The 19,095-nt window shown below is 43.2% G+C and overlaps 1 protein-coding gene across 2 annotated transcripts in view; it reads right to left on the minus strand.

The window, feature by feature from the left end:
• TRPM3 (transient receptor potential cation channel subfamily M member 3) overlaps positions 1 to 19,095 on the minus strand; it is a 1,350,903-nt gene that overhangs the window by 140,210 nt on the left and 1,191,598 nt on the right. The window contains exons 17-18 of one of the 2 annotated variants that reach the window (XM_069228872.1): positions 3,240 to 3,407; positions 1,975 to 2,055 (exon numbers count right to left, since the gene is read on the minus strand). In XM_069228872.1, the coding sequence (XP_069084973.1) occupies positions 1,975 to 2,055; positions 3,240 to 3,407 (249 nt within the window). The remainder of the gene's footprint in view (positions 1 to 1,974; positions 2,056 to 3,239; positions 3,408 to 19,095) is intronic. The other variant, XM_069228883.1, reaches the window with a different exon arrangement.

Here is a 19,095-nt window from a genome sequence, read left to right on the forward strand (position 1 = left end):
TTACCCTTTATTTAATATAACGCTTTTAAGCCTCATTCCTTCCTCTCGGGAATAACACCCTCACCTACTAACTCCCTATTTTGTAGGCACCAATTAAAAGAATAGGATGCAAAGCACACGGAGATCATGAATGATTGATATTGACAAGGAAGGCCTTACTCATAGTAATGAAGATAACCTGGATTTGACGGGGCATTAAGCACAGCATTTCACCAATGTCTTCTGTGAGCACAAAACAACAGGGGTTTTCTGTAATATGCAGAACTGATGCAAATGTGTAGGAGGTAATGTTGAAATTCTGATGAAAAGGTCAAGTGGAACATATTTGAAAATCATGTGAGTAAGTAGCTGACATATCTTTTCCAACTTAGAAATCTGTTTGCACCTATAGGATGGGGAAGAGGAAAAGGCTGAACCTCTGTAATTGTCTGAACTGCTGTGGATAAAAAGTATTTGAATATAAGAACTGCCACAGGTAGGTTGTTATGGCATTCCTTGCCTTACCTGACAAAATTATGCATTTAATATCATTACAATGGGCACACAAAGTTAGTCAACAAATGGATCTTTGAAATATCCTTAACACATCACAGAGGTCACATAATGAGTCACACCGAATCGTGCATATTAATCTAAACTACCAAGTACAGATGGTCCATGTGACACCAAAGGCTAAATCACAATTATTCCTCCTTAATCTAATTTGTTCCCTATGTATTGTCACCTAGAGAGGGTAACTTAGGCCTCATCATGACACAGCGTGTGGGGTAGGATGATGCATTCTAACCCATTTTTACATAAAAAACAAGCAATAAAGTACGCAAGAATTATGCAATTGAGGTATTTAGTTTACAGCATGCCACCCACACCCACTAAATCTGAATTATTAGAGTATATTTCATATTAGTAGATTGTGGCATATTAAGATGTTATATTAGGACAGGCACATGTATAGAAAGGAGAGAAACCTGACAACCCAACAGACTGACCAAAAATATTGATTCTCAACAGTTGCATGTGATTCTGAAAAAAAATGTAACACAAATGTTCTTCAGAAACCGTCTACATGCCATTCAGGTCGAACTATTTCCTGCAGTCATTTTTCCAGGATCACATAGATTACATGCTGTCTTTTAGGGTGATCTAGAACCCCAATCTCCTTTTCATGTTCTTCACTTCCTAACCAGTCTTTGGCTTCTGTATGAAGGAGATGCCACGTCCTCTCTTTTCTTTCTTTCATCCTTTCTCTTCCTATACAATGGCGGGTTCCTCTACCCTTCTTATTTTTATTTCTTTACCCTTGATCACTACCCCTATCTATACCCTGTATCTCTATACATAACAATACCAGAGGAGCTCTATCCCTGTCCATAGCCTAGTGTCCCTATCCCTACATTTACCATTGTGCATTTTCCTATATTATAGTACCTCTGCCTATCAAACTACTCTAGTACTTTTGTCCATGTTAAAATGCTAATACCTCTACCCTACCTATTACCTATGACTGATATTCCTACATGTACCCTAATCTAAACATAAATATCTCTAGTTCAGCCTCTAGCCAAGAACCTCTCCTTCAATCTACATGCTAATAGCTCTAACCCTACCACACAGTAGTATACATTGTCTCTGCCCGATTTTCACCTTATATGCTCAATCTATTTCCCATTCCCAACATCCCCTTCCTCTGGTGTCTTTTGTTGAAATTCCTCCAATTTAAAAATAATGTTTTCTCATTTGGAAATTTACCAAACTAGAGTTACACAAGATTGGGGTCATCTGGATTATGATCTTTAATATGGTTTTTCTCTGGAAACAGCACTGAGAAATTTGCAAATTGGAGGAATTTGATTAACCATGACATATATGGGGGGTATGGAGGAATATGATTAACCATGACATAAACGGGGGAAGGAATTACATCCCCTTCCTGGCCAACCTTCAAACACACCAAAGGGTTCTCCAAGTACTTACTGTATCTAAATGTGAGTAGTCCACCATTCTTGCTGCTTGGAATGTTTCGTCTGGTACTCGATTCCAGAACCTCACCACTCCCTGTGTAGAAAAGTGTTGTTTAAACCACCCTTCCCTTGAAGTATTAGTAGCCCCTTCATGTATGCATATCGTTTAATTGCCACAACACTAATTTTAGCCCTGGAATTATTCTAACTGAATGTACAGATTTCAAAATTGTTCTCACAGGTGTTACATAGAAGAACAAATGTAACTTTGAACCATAAAAACGCACTCGCCTACATATATATTTTTGAATAAAATCTGTAATTTTGCTTCACAGCTTGCTGATAAAAAAGATTTTGTATTAATGTTATCAAAGGCATTACTGTGTTTGTTGCATTTTATGCATAGCGAACATTTTAAGTACATGTGAGGAAATGCATTCATAACAAGGCAGTAAATATTTCGCAAATATACTGTAAACACATTCTAGACCTTTAATTTTTGCATGAGCGTAGACTACAACGCATGGTTATATGTCACTACATTGATAATCCGACCAACAGTAATATTGCATCCACAACACCCAAGGTAAGTATATAAATATTGAATTATAGAATTATAGATAAGTAACAGTGAATTACGTGAATGTTAAATCAACTGCTATGTAGGACTTCAGAAGAAATAAGAGAGCCATACATAATATGGTTTCTCCTCTAGGTTCCACATTAAAAAAAAATTGCCCCCCCCAGCTCTGTGTCTTCCCTTCCTTTGCCTTCCAGTGATGTTCTGACATACTCTCAGAGAGCCCAGCCAGAGCTGCCTGGAATTAATTTATGACATACTAACAGCGGTTCACAAGTTCTGTTACCCACCATTGCTGCATCATACGGTATTTAGAATCCAGTTGTTCTGGATAATAGATCTCCATGAGGGCCACGCATAACAATACTATTTTTAAGACCACTTATACTTAACTTGGGAGATACTTATATAATTAGTACTCTTTCCTCCTCCCACATTTACCTTTCAGTGTAGTGGTTAGGTCTTTAACCTGGATGTAACAATTTTGTTATGGGATATAATGTGTGCAAAATTATAACAATGCTTCACCAGTCTGCATGTGTAGAGAAGATAGAATATAGGATCAAGATGATTGGTACAAAGATGTTTATTTTGATGCTTAGTTGATGCAGACATTACCAAATAGGACTAGAAATGCTGTAATATTGTAACTTCTATAAACTCCACATTTTAGTGTTGCCTATTTCTTCTTTTCTTACCGTGAGCTCCATATCATCATCCTCCTTTTCCTTCACTGGCTTGTCTGGTTCTTCAGTCTCCCTTTCTTGCAGATCCATCTCATTGGCTTGTGACATGTAAGGCATCTCATCTTTGTTTTTGAACTCTAGGCTGAGGATTGAAGGAGGAAGTAGAATTCCTAGAATTACCTAAACCAATAATAATAATAATAGCAAATTATCTAACAATAGAACATCTAGCAAACATAATGCAGATACTGGTTGTTAGAGATGAACAATACATACAAGATACATTGTGTTCTGGAGCTCACCCCATTCAGCCTGGCCATGAAAGCCTCCTAACCCCATCCTATTTTTAAAACAAGTTGCGAAGAAACAGATTCCCACTGATACAACAATGCAATATTTTTCAAGATGGCAGCTCAGAGTTGTAAGATATCCTTCATGATTACTGGTAACACAAGTTTTATTGTGTTGTTACCCACAATTGTGACCTACAATTTCTTTTGTATTTACTTTACATCTAAACATTAATTAAGTATTCATTTCTCAACTGCATTTGGGTGTGGTTTCTCACCAAATTCTCTTTTTCAAGTTTCACTTGTAGCAGTGCATCTAAATTCAAATCAGGAAAAAACTGTGCCTTGGGAGAAATGCTCCCAAAACTATAAAATGAGAAGTTAGCATTCAAGTCCTTTGGATGTGCCTATTGTCCTAGGCTTACCTCTTTTGACCCACACTGACATTCCGTTAATTTAAGATGACATATACAAAAAGGTAGCATACAACTCAATGAACTCCTTAACCAAGTACTAGAAAGTAGCCCATACCTTGAATGGTCTACTTAAAATATTCTTTGATTAAAAAAGAAATATTATAGTATTCAATTCAAACTGAAATGTTGTTTAAGAATTGTAGAGGTTTACGTACATGTGGTCAACATTCACAAATTCTAGCATGTCAAGAATTAGAGATTTATGTTTGTTTACATTTGTGTCAGTCACAAACTAGACAACTTCAGATGTAACTGTGTGGAACTATGTTTGTGGGAAGTCACATTAATTTAGCTTGTATATTATGTTTTCACAAACTTTTAGGTTGGGGAAACAGCAGCTTGCTCAGACAGTTGTGTGTGTTTAATTTGCTTGGTGAGACCGGACCAACTAATTCTAAGTCATAACAGATTCAATAGTGTTAGAAAATGGAGTTAGAGGAGTCAATAGTGTTGCACGATGCTTGAGTTCCTTAAAGATGGGGGGGTGTCACAGCAAAATTTGGAAAAAAAAGAGCAGGAAAACCCACAATTCACCGTACTGGAATAGATTTGCACTGAAGGTGAAGACACATATGAGTAGATAGCCAAGATACAATAACAAGCATAATGTGCAAGGCATCTTGATTTTATTAGCTCGGGGACTGAGTACATAGATGATTATATTACCCTAAAAGATGAACAAAGGATGCCACCTTGATTTGTCCTGACCTTTATTGTTATTAGACAAGAAAATATCAATGATGCTATAGTTGTTGACTCACTAGAATCCTGTATACATTATTGCATGTCTTACTTTCCAGCCATTCAAAGCATGATCATTATGCTTAATGCAAAGTTTCTGGTATCAATGAGCGGTAACCAGGTCTAACAGCTGCTATCCCTGGCTTGCCCGTTGGTACACCCTGCACTGCTTCTACCTCATGTCTCAATGATAGTACAGGCAGTGACAACAACTGAAGTTAAGTTAAACATAGCTCAAAGACAGCAGTTTATTTGCTATAGTTTATACTCCTTGCTTTTCCCCTAGCAAAAGGTAGGACAAAGGGTCAACCCTGTGAAGTGGATAGAAGTCAAAGGGTGCATAATGTCACTATCCATGGAATTTTGATGAATAACCATCCATGTACAAGGATTAATTTCACTCTGACTCCACAGACGTTTGTTGTGGCCAGAATCAAAACAAGCCACTGCGTGACATAGCTACTTGCCAAACTTAGTAAAAAGCCATATATCTAGCTTCATTCATGGGCTGTCATAAATAGCCGAGTAGAATGTTGCCTATATTGAGAGAGATCTAAGGACACACACGGTTCAATTCAGTTATTTTTGGTTTATCAAATCCACTGTATTGTAACACTAGCATAGGGGAAACAAAGTAGCAGTAGATACTGTGTGAAATCCCCCTATACAACACCATCTCAACCGGGGCAGCCCCCTGACTTACTGCATCTCATTTCACACTTACCTTGGCTCTAGCTTTTGACTGCTCACCATCGGAGATCCCTCCTCCTGCCCATTTCAACCTCAGTCTGCTTCTGTATCTTTGCCACCAAGGTCTTTGCTAAGGGTCCCTGTACTTCCACTCTTCCTTCCCTTCAGAGTCCCTTTGGTATCTATTCTCTTCCCTGCAGCTGACCAAAATTTTTCTGTGTTCTCCTTGCCAAGCCATACCGTTGCATCACTGCCTTACCTCTACCATTGCCTACTCAGTTCTAAGCAGCTGCATTTTATATTTCAGTGACATTTCTGTTGCCCTGGCCCCTGCCAGTGTCCTTTGCACCACAACACAATGGAGGTCACCACAATCATTTTAAACTTCTATAACACTGTTAATGTTGTTTGTAACACAGGATATAATTTAACTGGAAAGCATTGGAATATTAGCCAGGTCATTACACAAATTATTTGCAGACTGAGTCAGGGGTAAAAGTGGTAGGTAATACAGCCTGTCTATTACAGTTTACCCTCATAAACAACTCTACTGAGAAGTGAGAAGATGTGGGTGAACCAGATCATCAGGCATTGAAACTTCAAAAATGTAAGGGGATAGGAGGATTAATGGTCCAGTGTATACCCTCCAGTGAATATTGTTATATAATGAAATACACTGTTCCAAAAAAGACAAATGAAGAAAGAGAAAATACTAGGGATTCCTAATTAATAGTAGTAAGAGTCCTCACACACCCTATTGGGTATCATGCTTCATCATCGGATGGCTCCTTGTCAGACCGGCGCTGCAATGTCTGACGGGCTCCCCTCGAAGGGGGGCTCTTTGCCAGAGATCTTTTCTCGATGATGCCACAGAACCCAAATATGGGTCCGAAGGGAGAGAGGAGAGACCAACAGAGAATAAAATTGGCTCAGAACCCTCACTAAATATTCATTTATTCATTGATGTTGGGTGATGGCCAAGATTAAAAAATATAACAAGGGAGTGGGATAGAGATAATGCTCAATCACTCACTAGCAACTTGATAAGGCGTGGAGGAAGTCAGCAATTACCAGACATTCCTCGAGATGAGGTCGACATGTTTCGCGTCTCCTTTGGTCCACAAGGATCCTCTGACGCTTCTTCAGGACCTAATATATCATTACACTTCTCCAACAAAAAAGACAAAATAGACTCCTGCAATCTGATACTATCAGTCAAAATGTCAACAGTCACTTACACGAGTCCACTCTGACCCGGACTTGCTGTTCCTATTAGTCACCCCTCCCAAGTCGAGAACGGGCTTCATGGGATCATGCAGGCCTGTAGCCAGGTTTGCAAAGACTTTTAAGGAAACCTGGTGTGGAGTGTTCAACCTACCCCTGGCCGCGCTCCCGAATGTGATCAGGCATTGAAGCCAGAGGCGGCTGCCGCAAATGTCAATGGGGGATGGGACAACGGGAAAAAAAAAAAAAAAAAAAAAAACATGACCTTTCCCGCTGTCGCTAACTACTGCCACCTCACTCATCGTTCCTCTTCTTGTAGTGTCCCAGCATTCACTAGAACACCAGCACAGGCTTCCCAGGTGTACTCTCTCCTCCTCTCTCCTCCCCCTCCCTCCTCCCATTACACAGCCCCGCCCTGCACTGCTAGCTGAGCCAGCAGACGAAGAATAAAATGATAGTAAGCTATTTTGTTTTTCATTTTCTGGCTCTTGGCCAGGTGGGCGATGCTCCTCTGCCACTGCGGAGGAACCGCCCCTGATTTAAGATCCAAGAACTTGAGGAAATTATCATTTAAAACCTAAATACATGAATGTTTGCCAGTTACATTGAGTAAAACAATCAGCATCTTCCAATGATACACTGCTCCTTTAGGTAACACATGAGGTCACAGATGATATCTCAAATGGTATAAATGATGACATCTTTAGTGGCATCGCAGTATCACATTACAATATCTATCACCAGCAACATCACTCACTCTGCTATTTGGGGCTTTAGGGAAGGTATAAGTAAAATTTGGCTTCTCTGTCCATAGGCCATTGGACATAGCCGTAGGACAAGCTCAGTGGGCTTTGGGGAACAAAGTGCAGTGCTTATGGCCTTGGCAAAGACCAATAAATACGATTTCCCTTATGAGAGGACCGGGAGTTGAATTGCTTGTTAAATCAACATGACTAATTCACCAGTTTTAAGCAAGGTGTGCAATGGGCTTAAAAGGGCAATATGTTCCAACTTTTGCACCATTGATAGGACAGCACACTTTGAGAAAGGTTACACAGATGCTAGCTATGAAAGTACAGAAGGCTTTCGTGGAAGCACAATGTGGTACTTGGTAAATTCAGAGAGTATACATAAGTGTTTTTGTGGTCCTGGCTGGCTAGTCCCCTAGCTATAAATGGGTTGTGAGTGCTCTTGAAGCATCCATTGTGCCACTTTTTGTGCTCCTTGGGATGACAATTCTCCTGTGCAAGTGTGTGAGTATTGGGAATCCTAGCAGCTAGGCACTAGATGAGTAAAATAAATGATGCTGGAATTTTTTGAAGACTGGCAGGGTCTGCTATAAAGATCTTTGATGATCTAGGCAAAGTAACTACTGCCTGCTCCCATTCTCTTTCAATGAGGCCATGTGTGATGCTTCCAGTGGAAATCTGGAATTATACGGCTCATGGTATTCTGGGTGAAAGGAGAAAAAAGGACAGGACTGTTAGGTACTGGTGTTCTACAGGTGCCAGGTCATGTATAAATAGACAAATTGTAACATACCGAATAATCCTAAATAGACATCTTTCTCTAACAATATTGTTTGAGACTTTTGTACTAAAGAAGGCTGTCCCATTTTGTTGAGGCATTAACCAGAAGATCATGCGGCCTGGTGGATTGTACTTCTTGAGGAAGCTGGGGGCTAGAGACCACTGGCACCCTTTTTGGAGACTCACAGTAAGAGAGAGGGCTTTCAGTGACATCAGAGGTCCCTGTAGCAAAATAGGGAAAATTAAATTGTAATTAGAACAGGAATGTATGGAGGAAGAAGAAAATGCACACCTGCTGCAATTGATTCTGAAGTACAGGAGAATATTCTATGAATGCACCATAATTGTCTGAAAAATAGAATCCTAAGGAACTGGCTGTCCTTTGTGATGACCGAAAGGAGTGGGTTTCGGTATTAGAACCACTGACAAGGAGTGATGCACAGCATTTATTTAGCGTTGAGCCTTCCATTTATGTCTTTCTTTGTTATCTCATTATGAACATTGTCAGACAGTGGGTTATTAATTTTATAAGCAGGAACCCTGACCAACATAATTAACACATGCAGGAGGGGGCTCAACACAGTGCTCAGTGAAACTGCTCGCAACCCCTGTCATACAAGCCCCAGAGAAATGTATCTTAAGATCAGTCAGTATCGATAATTTCAAAGTCAAGAAAACAACACAATAAAATTGGCAAACAGAGAAAAATCTAATGAGCAAAAAGACCCCAAGGTGATCAGATTCAGGTGAGTGAACAGGAGATGTGAATATTTTAAGCCAGAAGCCATCAAAAAATAGTAAAGAGCTTAAGTTAATGTTCAGCTTGCAAATGACCAGGACCAAAGCATGATTTAAGGTCGTTCTCAAAAAAACTGAGTTCAGGTAAACCAAGCAGGTCACACCGGTCTTGTCTTCAGAGCTTCAGGGCCTTCATAATGTATAGTAAATATAGGTATTGCAAATTGGCTCTTTCCATTTAGTCTGCAAGAATCTTTGCATTTGATTATCTACTTTTTGGACCTTGACTGTGAGTGAGTCTCACCATTTGAGTCTCACTCATGGTGATTTCATGAAATATTGGACTGCAAATGTTTAACACCAGTGTCATCCTTTTAAGACAAGGACCCTGTGACACAGCTCTGGTACGGCGCCCTGGCAGGGGTGGTTCCTCCATGGGAGCATTGGGGCATTGTCCGCTTGTATTTGTTCCCCCGACACCCATTTCAAATGTAAAATAAAAATAATAATTTTCTTTTTGCTTTTCATTTAATCTTGTGGATGCCTTAACTGCCAGAGATACAACAGGTGGGTCTTTACAGACTTAGGTCAGGTCACTTGCTTGAAGTGCTGTGTAGTGCGCATGTTAAGTTGGACAGGTGCCTTTAACCATCCAGCCCAACATGTGCAATCTTCCTACCTGCAATTCATGAGCTGGGGTCTAGGGGAGTCATAGCTGCAGTCCATCTGGTCTCCTATTGAGCATTGTGCATGCCTGCCCTAGCCAGTCATGATGCTGCTGTCATGTTGTTTCAAACATAAGTAGCAAGGGAGCTGAGTAAGGAAATGCCTCCTTGGCATGGTTACCCCCTGACTTTTTGCCTTTGCTGATGCCAAGTTATGACTTGAAAGTGTGCTGGGACCCTGCTAACCAGGCCCCAGCACCAGTGTTCTTTCCCTAAACTGTACCTGTGTCTCCACAATTGGCACAACCCTGGCACCCAGGTAAGTCCCTTGTAACTGGTACTCCTGGTACCAAGGGCCCTGATGCCAGGGAAGGTCTCTAAGGGCTGCAGCATGTCTTATGCCACCCTGAGGACCCCTCACTCAGCACATGCACACTGCTTGCCAGCTTGTGTGTGCTGGTGGGGAGAAAATTACTAAGTCGACATGGCACTCCCCCCAGGGTGCCTTGCCAACCTCACACTGCCTATGGCAAAAATAAGTCACCCCTCTAGCAGGCCTTACAGCCCTAAGGCAGGGTGCACTATACCACAGGTGAGGGCATAGGTGCATGAGTACTATGCCCCTACAGTGTCTAAGCAAAGCCTTAGACATTGTAAGTGCAGGGTAGCCATAAGAGTATATGGTCCGGGAGTCTGTCGAACACGAACTCCACAGCACCATAATGGCTACACTGAAAACTTTTAAGTTTGGTATCAAACTTCTTAGCACAATAAATGTACACTGATGCCAGTGTGCACTTTATTGTAAAAATACACCCAGAGGGCATCTTAGAGATGCCCCCTGAAAACATACCCGACTCCAGTGTGGGCTGACTAGTTTTTGCCAGCCTGCCACACACCAGACATGTTGCTGGCCACATGGGGAGAGTGCCTTTGTCACTCTGTGGCCAGGAACAAAGCCTGTACTGGGTGGAGGTGCTTCTCACCTCCCCCTGCAGGAACTGTAACACCTGGCGGTGAGCCTGAAAGGCTCACCCCCTTTGTTACAGCACCACAGGGCATCCCAGCTAGTGGAGATGCCCGCCCCTCTGGCCACTGCCTCCACGTTTGGCGGTAAGGCTGGAGGAGATAATGAGAAAAACAAGGAGGAGTCACTCCCCAGTCAGGACAGCCCCTAGGGTGTCCTGAGCTGAGGTGACACTTACTTTTAGAACTCTTCCATCATGCAGATGGAGGATTCCCCCAATAAGATTAGGGATGTGCCCCCCTCCCCACAGGGAGGAGGCACAAAGAGGGTGTAGCCACCCTCAGGGCCAGTAGCCATTGGCTACTGCCCTCCCAGACCTAAACACCCCCCTAAATTGAGTATTTAGGGGCTCCCAGAACTGAGGAAGATAGATTCCTGCAACCTGAAGATGAAGAAGGACTGCTGACCTGAAGCCCTGCAGAGAAGACGGAGACGACGACTGCTTTGGCCCCAGTCCTACCGGCCTGTCTCCCCACTTCAAGAAAAACTGCAACAGTGACGCATCCAACAGGGACCAGCGACCTCTAAAGCCTCAGAGGACTGCCCTGCATCTAAAAGGACGAAGAAGCTCCAGAGAACAGCAGCCCTATTCAACAAAACTGCAACTTTGCAACAAAGAAGCATCTTTTAAAGACCACACGTTTCCCGCCGGAAGCGTGAGACTTTCCACTCTGCACCCGACACCCCCGGCTCGACCTGCGGAAAACCAACACTACAGGGAGGACTCCCCGGCGACTGCGAGCCCGTGAGTAGCCAGAGTTGACCCCCCTGATCCCCCACAGCGACGCCTGCAGAGGAAATCCAGAGGCTCCCCCTGACAGTGACTGCCTGCCTCAAGGAACCCGACGCCTGGAAACCACACTGCACCCGCAGCCACCAGGACCTGAAGGAACCGAACTCCAGAGCAGGAGCGACCCCCTGCCTAGCCCAGGTGGTGGCTACCCTGAGGAGCCCCCCCTGTGCCTGCCTGCATCGTTGAAGAGACCTCCGGGTCTCCCCATTGATTCCTATTGAAAACCCGACACCTGTTTGCACTCTGCACCCGGCCGCCCCAGTGCTGCTGAGGGTGTACTTTCTGTGCCTGCTTGTCCACCCCCCAGTGCCCTACAAAACCCCCCTGGTCTGCCCTCCGATGTCGTGGGTACTTACCTGCTGGCAGACTGGAACCGGGGCACCCCTATTTCCATTGAAGCCTATGTGTTTTGGTCGCCACTTTGACCTCTGCACCTGACCGGCCCTGAGCTACTGGTGTGGTAACTTTTTGCCTTGGACCCAACTTTGAACCCTGTAAGTGTTTTACTTACCTGTGAACTTAACTTTTACTTACCTCCCCCAGGAATTGTTGATTTTTGCAGTGTCCACTTTTAAAATAGCTCATTGCCATTTTTGCCAAGACTGTACATGCTATTGTGATAATTCAAAGTTACTAAGATACCTGAGTGAAATACCTTTCATTTAAAGTATTGTTTGTAGATCTTGAACCTGTGGTGCATAAAATAAAGTAAGAAAATATATTTTTCTATATAAAAACCTATTGGCCTGGAATTGTCTTTGAGTGTGTGTTCTTCATTTATTGCCTATGTGTGTACAACAAATGCTTAACACTACCCTCTGATAAGCCTACTGCTCGACCACACTACCACAAAATAGAGCATTAGAATTATCTCTTTTTGCCACTATCTTACCTCTATGGGGAACCCCTGGACTCTGTGCACACTATTTCTTACTTTGAAATAGTATATACAGAGCCAACTTCCTACAAGCAGCATCTGGATTGGTGCCGGCATGGGTAGGTCTCTAGTCTTGCACTGAACATCAGGCAGTGCAGGGGTGGGATGCTCACGTTAGGTTCACAGAATATGGCCAATCACTGTTTGAATTTATTACGAAGCTCTGCAGTGATTGCCCATTTTCTGTGCCTTGCTATCTTCCCTGTACGTGCTCAGCACCATTAACGTCATTGTGCACAAAGTAGTGGCAAGAGCTATTCCCACCTGACCTCGGACTCCACATAGCCATCCTTTTCCAGTTTCGCAGTGGATTCTCAGGCTGTCTGATGTTGCGCTGTCCTGTCAGCACTGTCTGCACTCCTTGTGGTGGAAAATACATAATAAGAGAGGTAAAACTAAATAACTAGTTCAGAGCTTTTGAGTAAACAACCTGTTCTACAGTGTGGATAATAACATCAAAATCTGTGGATGGTGTTCTATTCCTCCACCCTTCGCCCCTTTCTCTCAAAATGCGGGACATTGAGGTTATCTCTTTCTACATCATATACTTATGGTGCCAATTGTGTTATTATTGCACCTTGAGCACCTGGGGTTCAAGCCGTACATGTGTTGTACGATCAATAATATTCACCTCGCATAGCTTTCATCGAGTTCCTTAAATTATGAATGGCTGTTTAAAGCATGAGCTGACTATTTGTATGTAATTGGTTTATCCATGATTGGCATAATTGATGTATTAGTAAGTCCCTAGTACAGTGCACTAGAGGTGCCCAGGGCCTGTAAATCAAATGCTACTAGTGGGCCTGCAGCACTGGTTGTGCCACCCACATAAGTAGCTCTGTAATCATATCTCAGACCTGCCACTGCAGTGTCTGTGTGTGCAGTTTTTAACTGTAAATTCGACTTGGCAAGTGTACCCGCTTGCCAGGCCTAACCTTTCCCTTTTCTTACATGTAAGGCACCCCTAAGGTAGGCCCTAGGTAGCCCCGAGGGCAGGGTGCAGTGTATGGTTAAGGTAGGACATATAGTAATGTGTTTTATATGTCCTGACAGTGAAATATAGCTAAATTCGTTTTTCACTGTTGCAATGCCTGTCCCTCTCATAGGTTAACGTGGGGCTACCTTTAAATCTGATAAAAGTGTAGATTCCCTTTGTGAGCGGATGGACATGTGGAGATTGGGGTCTCTGAACTCACAATTTAAAAATACACCTTTTAGTAAAGTTGATTTTAAGATTGTGTGTTCGAAAATGCCACTTTTAGAAAGTGAGCATTTCTTTGCTTATACCATTTCTGTGACTCTGCCAGTTTGTGGATTCCCTGTCTAGGTCAGTTTGACAGATGGGCTGGTTGCACCTCACACTAGACAGTCAGACAAAGGGAGCTGGGGTGTAGTCTGCATTTCCTGATGAGCCATCTGTGCTAGGAGGGAGGGGAGAAGTGCCTGTCCTCACACAATGCAGTCTCCAACCCCCTGGTGAGTGTCTGGGGCCTGGCCTGGGCAAGGCAGGATTTCACATTCAAGAGAGACTTTGCTTTGAAGTAGGCCTACTTCAAAAGAGAAATTGGGTATAAGAAGGGTGCTCAAAACCACAGACTTTAGAAGACATCTGGAAACCAAGAGGAACCTCTGCCTGGAGAAGAGCTGAAGAGCTGAGGAAGAAGAGCTGCCCTGCCTGTGACTGTTCATAGTGCAGCTATCCTGCAGTTGCTGCTTCTGCCAGAGTAAGAGAGCAAACACTGGACTTTGTGTGCCTTCCATCTTGTGAAGATCTCCAAGGGCTTGATTTAGAGCTTGCCTCCTGTTGTTTGAAGTCTCAGGGACAGCAAAGACTTCTCCCTGCCAGCACCTGGAGTCTCTGGAGAGACTCCTACTCTGCCCTGTGGTGCCCATCCAGTTTCTGGGACCCTGAAAGGAGAAGCTGGCAGCCTAGGAGGAAGAAATCCATGCACAGAACGCCGTGCGGGGAAAAGATTGACGTGACTCCGATCTGCGGCTGGGAAATCGACACCCTGTCAGCTTTGCAGCTGAAAATCGACGCTCGTCTGTAACGCGACTGAAGTATCGACACACAGAGCTGGAGAAACGACACGCATCATCGCTGACGGAGGCTGGTGAGATTGCAACCCGTGCTGCGTGGTTTTCGGATCATCGTGTGGCTGGATTTCCGACGCAAGTACCTCTGGAAGTGTAAAAACAACGCAAGGTCTGCCTGGACCCGAGAGTGCTGACTGGATCGACGCATTGCTCTCCTGCGGAGAGAAGAAACAACGCGCCCGACCCGATGAAAGGAGAAACAACGCAAGGTCTTGCTCGTGAGTGAAATCGACGCATCGCAAGCACTTTTTGACGCACACTCGCCCGTGCGGGGTTATTTTTGACGCACCCAAGGTACATTTTCACACTAACAGTATTAGTGTGTGTTTAAAACCACATGAAGACTCTTTTTGCTTTATAATTGATAAGTTGACTTGTATATTGTGGATTTTTGTTGTTTTGGTCTTGTTTTGTTTCGATAAATATTCTTTATTTTTCTAAACCTTTGTTGTGTCATTTTGTAGTGTTTTCATTAAGTTACTGTGTGTGTTGGTACAAATACTTTACACCTAGCACTCTGAAGTTAAGCCTACTGCTTGTGCCAAGCTACCAAGGGGGTAAGCAGGGGTTAGCTGAGGGTGATTCTCTTTTACCCTGACTAGAGTGATGGTCCTTGCTTGGACAGGGGGTAACCTGACTGCCAACCAAAGACCCATTTCTAACAATATCAAAGTAAACGACTGGCACACAAATGCCAAAAAAACAGTTTAACTCACAGATTTATCTTTGATGGTCTTAGAGTTCCCTAACAACTTGTTGTAGTGATGTAAACAGTTTGACACAAGTTGCTGATGGACAGCAGCGCCTTATCTCTGTTTTGAGGCTGTTTGTCTCTCTTCAAGAAAACCTGCAGTTTTAATTGTACAGCTGCAGACTTGCTAACCAGATCTGCCTGTATTTTCCTGTGTCATGTGGTGACAGGTGCTTCAGAGAGGGACAGGAATTGTAAATGAAAACACTTTTCTCCTAATTCAGCTGGCTTCCTTGGAATTGGTAAATTTGTCATAGTGGGTATAATAAAGAGTGTGTTGTAAGGTGGTGCTATTGTAACTTGTCCCTCTGGGAATACCCTTTCACCTCGGAGAGAACTGAGCTGCAAAACACAGCCAGAGGGGAATTCTAACTATGTAATAAAAATAAATCCCACAAATCTATGTACTTTTTGACTATGTGTAATTCCAAGGGAGTTTTGATGGTGGTATTAGCAGTAGCGTCCCAACGGAGGAAGCAATGTTTTCCACCATACAAACATGTTAAAATCTCTTGCAAGCAGATCAGTTGCCATCTACCTGTCAACCACCAAGTTCCCTTGATGGTAAGATGCCCCGGGACTGACAGAATCATTTGCCACCAATTGTCAGAGTGGGGCATTGAACATATTTAATACAAGAATATAAGGGACTTTTTTATGTGTTTAAATATTTCAAGACTACATGTTTACAATTACTTTATAAAGCTTGTTTCTTGTTCTTCTTTTGCTTTAAAAAGCATCATTTGGCACTCTTTTTTTCAAACTTTTCTTTTGGGGAAACTACCTCAAGCTCTCCTTTTATCCATCAGGCTCACTTGCTTCTCTTGTGACATGACACTCAACCCCAACGTTTATGCCCCCCCACTCTCAAAACTCCCTAGCCACCACAAGTGGTTTCACATGAACATGTGTGTACAAGTGTGCAGGCTGTACGTAACAGACTACCGTCATGCACAGCCTGGTAGCTGCACATAGGTAACTTGCCTGGGGCAATCTTAAACTGCAAAGTCGACTTGTCAAAATACTCCCTTTTGACAGGCCTAACCTTCATTTTAAATATTATTAAGTCATCCTGAAAAGGCATTTTTGTCCATAAAGTCAGGGTGCATGATATTTAAAAGTTAGACATGTCATAATTAATCTTGAACACGTCCTTAGAGCACGGCTGGTTGCTTCAAAAAAGCAACATTATGCTACATTGTTACATTTATTAAATGATAAATCTGGATTGATATCAGCTAGAGAAATAATTAATGGACTCATTTAATGGTAATTTAAAATCCAACATAATGGTCAGGTTAGATTTTAATTTACTAATTTCAAAAAACACTTTTAGAAAGTTGTAATTTTCCTGGCTAAAACCAAAAGGCCTTTCTGTCAGTGTTCTTTGTCACATGACTGCTGATGGTTCCTCTGTAGTGAGATCAGTATTCCTCTGTGACAGTGGATAAAGGGACCTGGGTGTGTGGAGGGAGTGTCCCTCCTTAAAAGGATGGCATAGGTGCTGTGTCTGTTAGCATGATTAACTTCAAAGAGGCCTCCCCTGTCACAAGCAGATACTGTTGACACCTGGCCTGGTCTTTTGCCTGGCCTCACTAGCCAACCTGGTTCCAAACCAAGCCCCAACTCATTTGGAGTGACCACAAAGGAGTGTTTGCTCATTATCACAGCCACACCTCTGGTAGAGCACAGGGAGTTCTCACCAGGGAAATAAGGGTTCTCCCATCTTGGTCCACCCTAGAGTGCTGTGCAGGAGGTTTGGGATAGGGGTGGTGGGATGGTGTAGCATCCTATAGTTGGCCTGGTGTGCCTGGCATATAGACACGTCCACTTACATATATTAACTCCATGAAAAAGGGAGAAAAGTAGATCAAACTCCTGGGCCTGGACAGAAATGGCAGTAAGACCATGGACAGCTAGAAGGAGAAGCCACCTGATGACACTGATGGACTAAGGACTTTGCCTGCAGCTGACCCTCAGGACTAGATGGGTCTTTCAAGCGCCAGTGGTGCTGGCTCCCTTATGCTTCCTGAGAACCAGTTGGAAGAAGACCTGGGATCCCCAGCCCCCTCAGGTGGCCTGCATGACAGCCAGGAGGGCAGAGGAGAAGGCTGATGCAGGGAACTATTTAATCCAGCTCTAGTTTGAGCTGGGTGAGCCAGTGCCCAGGTGTTGGTGCACAAATGACTTCAGTAATTTTGGGAGAGAGAAGCATTCCTCAGAGGCTGTTTCAGCCTGGGGGACCCCATACCCTAATGTCACCAAATCATAAAGGATTGCGCAGCAAGGACATGCCCCGGCGAGTACTTGTGTGGGTCCCAGGACACCATCCATGGGCCTTTAAGGCAGCCCTCACCCAGGGGGAAAGAGGATAGCAGATCTCAAACCCGCTCGGAAGAACACACATGCCAGCTCCGTGCCAGCATCAGGTCCTGTCGGCCACATGGGGAGCAAGGAATGGGCTCCACACACTACCCCAATGAGACAGAGCACTTGGGGTGCCCCCGATGGGACCAGGGCATCCCTCGTAAATAGAAAACAGAAAATAAAAGTTGGGAGGCTCAAGACTGCATGTATAAAGAAAGCAGACAAAACCGCTCACTACACATGTACTCTCCCAACTTGCGGTGCCCCAAAATGTCCTGCAAGGGTGTTTATTTGTGTTTCTTCTCTTGTTGTGGTACACCAAGGAGGGCCCTGGGCACCACCAAAGATTCTAAGTGTTGTGGGGGGGATGGGAGTTGCAGGGAGTGCAGCAGCCTCCTGGAGGAAATTAATGAAAGTAAACCATATGCCTCCCAGTTCAAAGAATGCATGATCTGGGGAGACCATGTCACAATATGTAAGCATTTCTAAAGCTAGAATTTTTACTCTACAACTTGGGAGTGCAAGGATATCTAGTGGTTGGTACAACAGCTGCATTTTTTAATGTGGCAAAATGAGTGGAAAGGAAGACTCTTGACACATTATTTTGATTTGTAATGTTTATTCAAAGTACTTTATTGAAAGTCATTATTGAGAAACATTGCAATGCTTTTTTATTAATGCTAAAGATTTTTTAGAATGATGTCACAATATTTAAGCATTTATAAGGCTAGAACCTTTAATCTATAACTTGGGAGTGCAAGAATATCTAGTGGTTGGTACAATAGCTGCATTTTATGTGGCCTAATGAGTGGGAAGGAAGACTCTTGACACGTTATTTTGATTTGTAATGCCTATTCAAGGTAATTTATTGAAAGTTATTATTCAGAAACAATGCAATGTTTTTGTATTAATGCAAAAGATTTTTGGGAATTATGGTGATTTCTCAAATGTGGTCATTGTTCTTATAATGTAGTGTCTCCTTGAGAAAGCCAGTAGGCATGCTTTATTTTTTTACGTAGTGACCCCTTGATAAAGCCAACTGGCCTTTTTTTATTAAAAATGACATCCCCTATATTGTGATGTTCTATCTAGTATAGGTGAGGAGTGTAGGAAAGCACCCTTTTTGGCATGGTTAGCCCCCCACTTTTTGCCTGGTTTCTGACTGATAAAGCACTAGGTCTCTGCTAACCAGGTCCCCAGTGCAAGATCTCTTTCCTCATGTGCTAGGTGTAAGACACCTCTAAGGCAGGGTGCCTCCAGGCACATGTGAGGGCAGATATACATGAGCAGATATTCCCCTGCTATGTCTCTGTTGATTCTGAGACATGATAAGAGCACAGGCAAGCCATTTTAAATGCATGTGCTGGACACTTGTCATTACGTGTTCCCCAGCTACGCAATGGCTTCTCTGAATCCTGGGATTTTTGGTATCAAACATCTCAGAATAATAAATCCTCACTGACCCCAGAGATGGATTTATTAAACAATGCACACAGAGGGCACCTTAGTGGTGCCACTGAAAACCTACTAGCTACTAGTGTGC

This window comes from Pleurodeles waltl, chromosome 1_1 (genome assembly GCF_031143425.1).
Source record: "Pleurodeles waltl isolate 20211129_DDA chromosome 1_1, aPleWal1.hap1.20221129, whole genome shotgun sequence".
NCBI lineage: Eukaryota > Metazoa > Chordata > Amphibia > Caudata > Salamandridae > Pleurodeles > Pleurodeles waltl.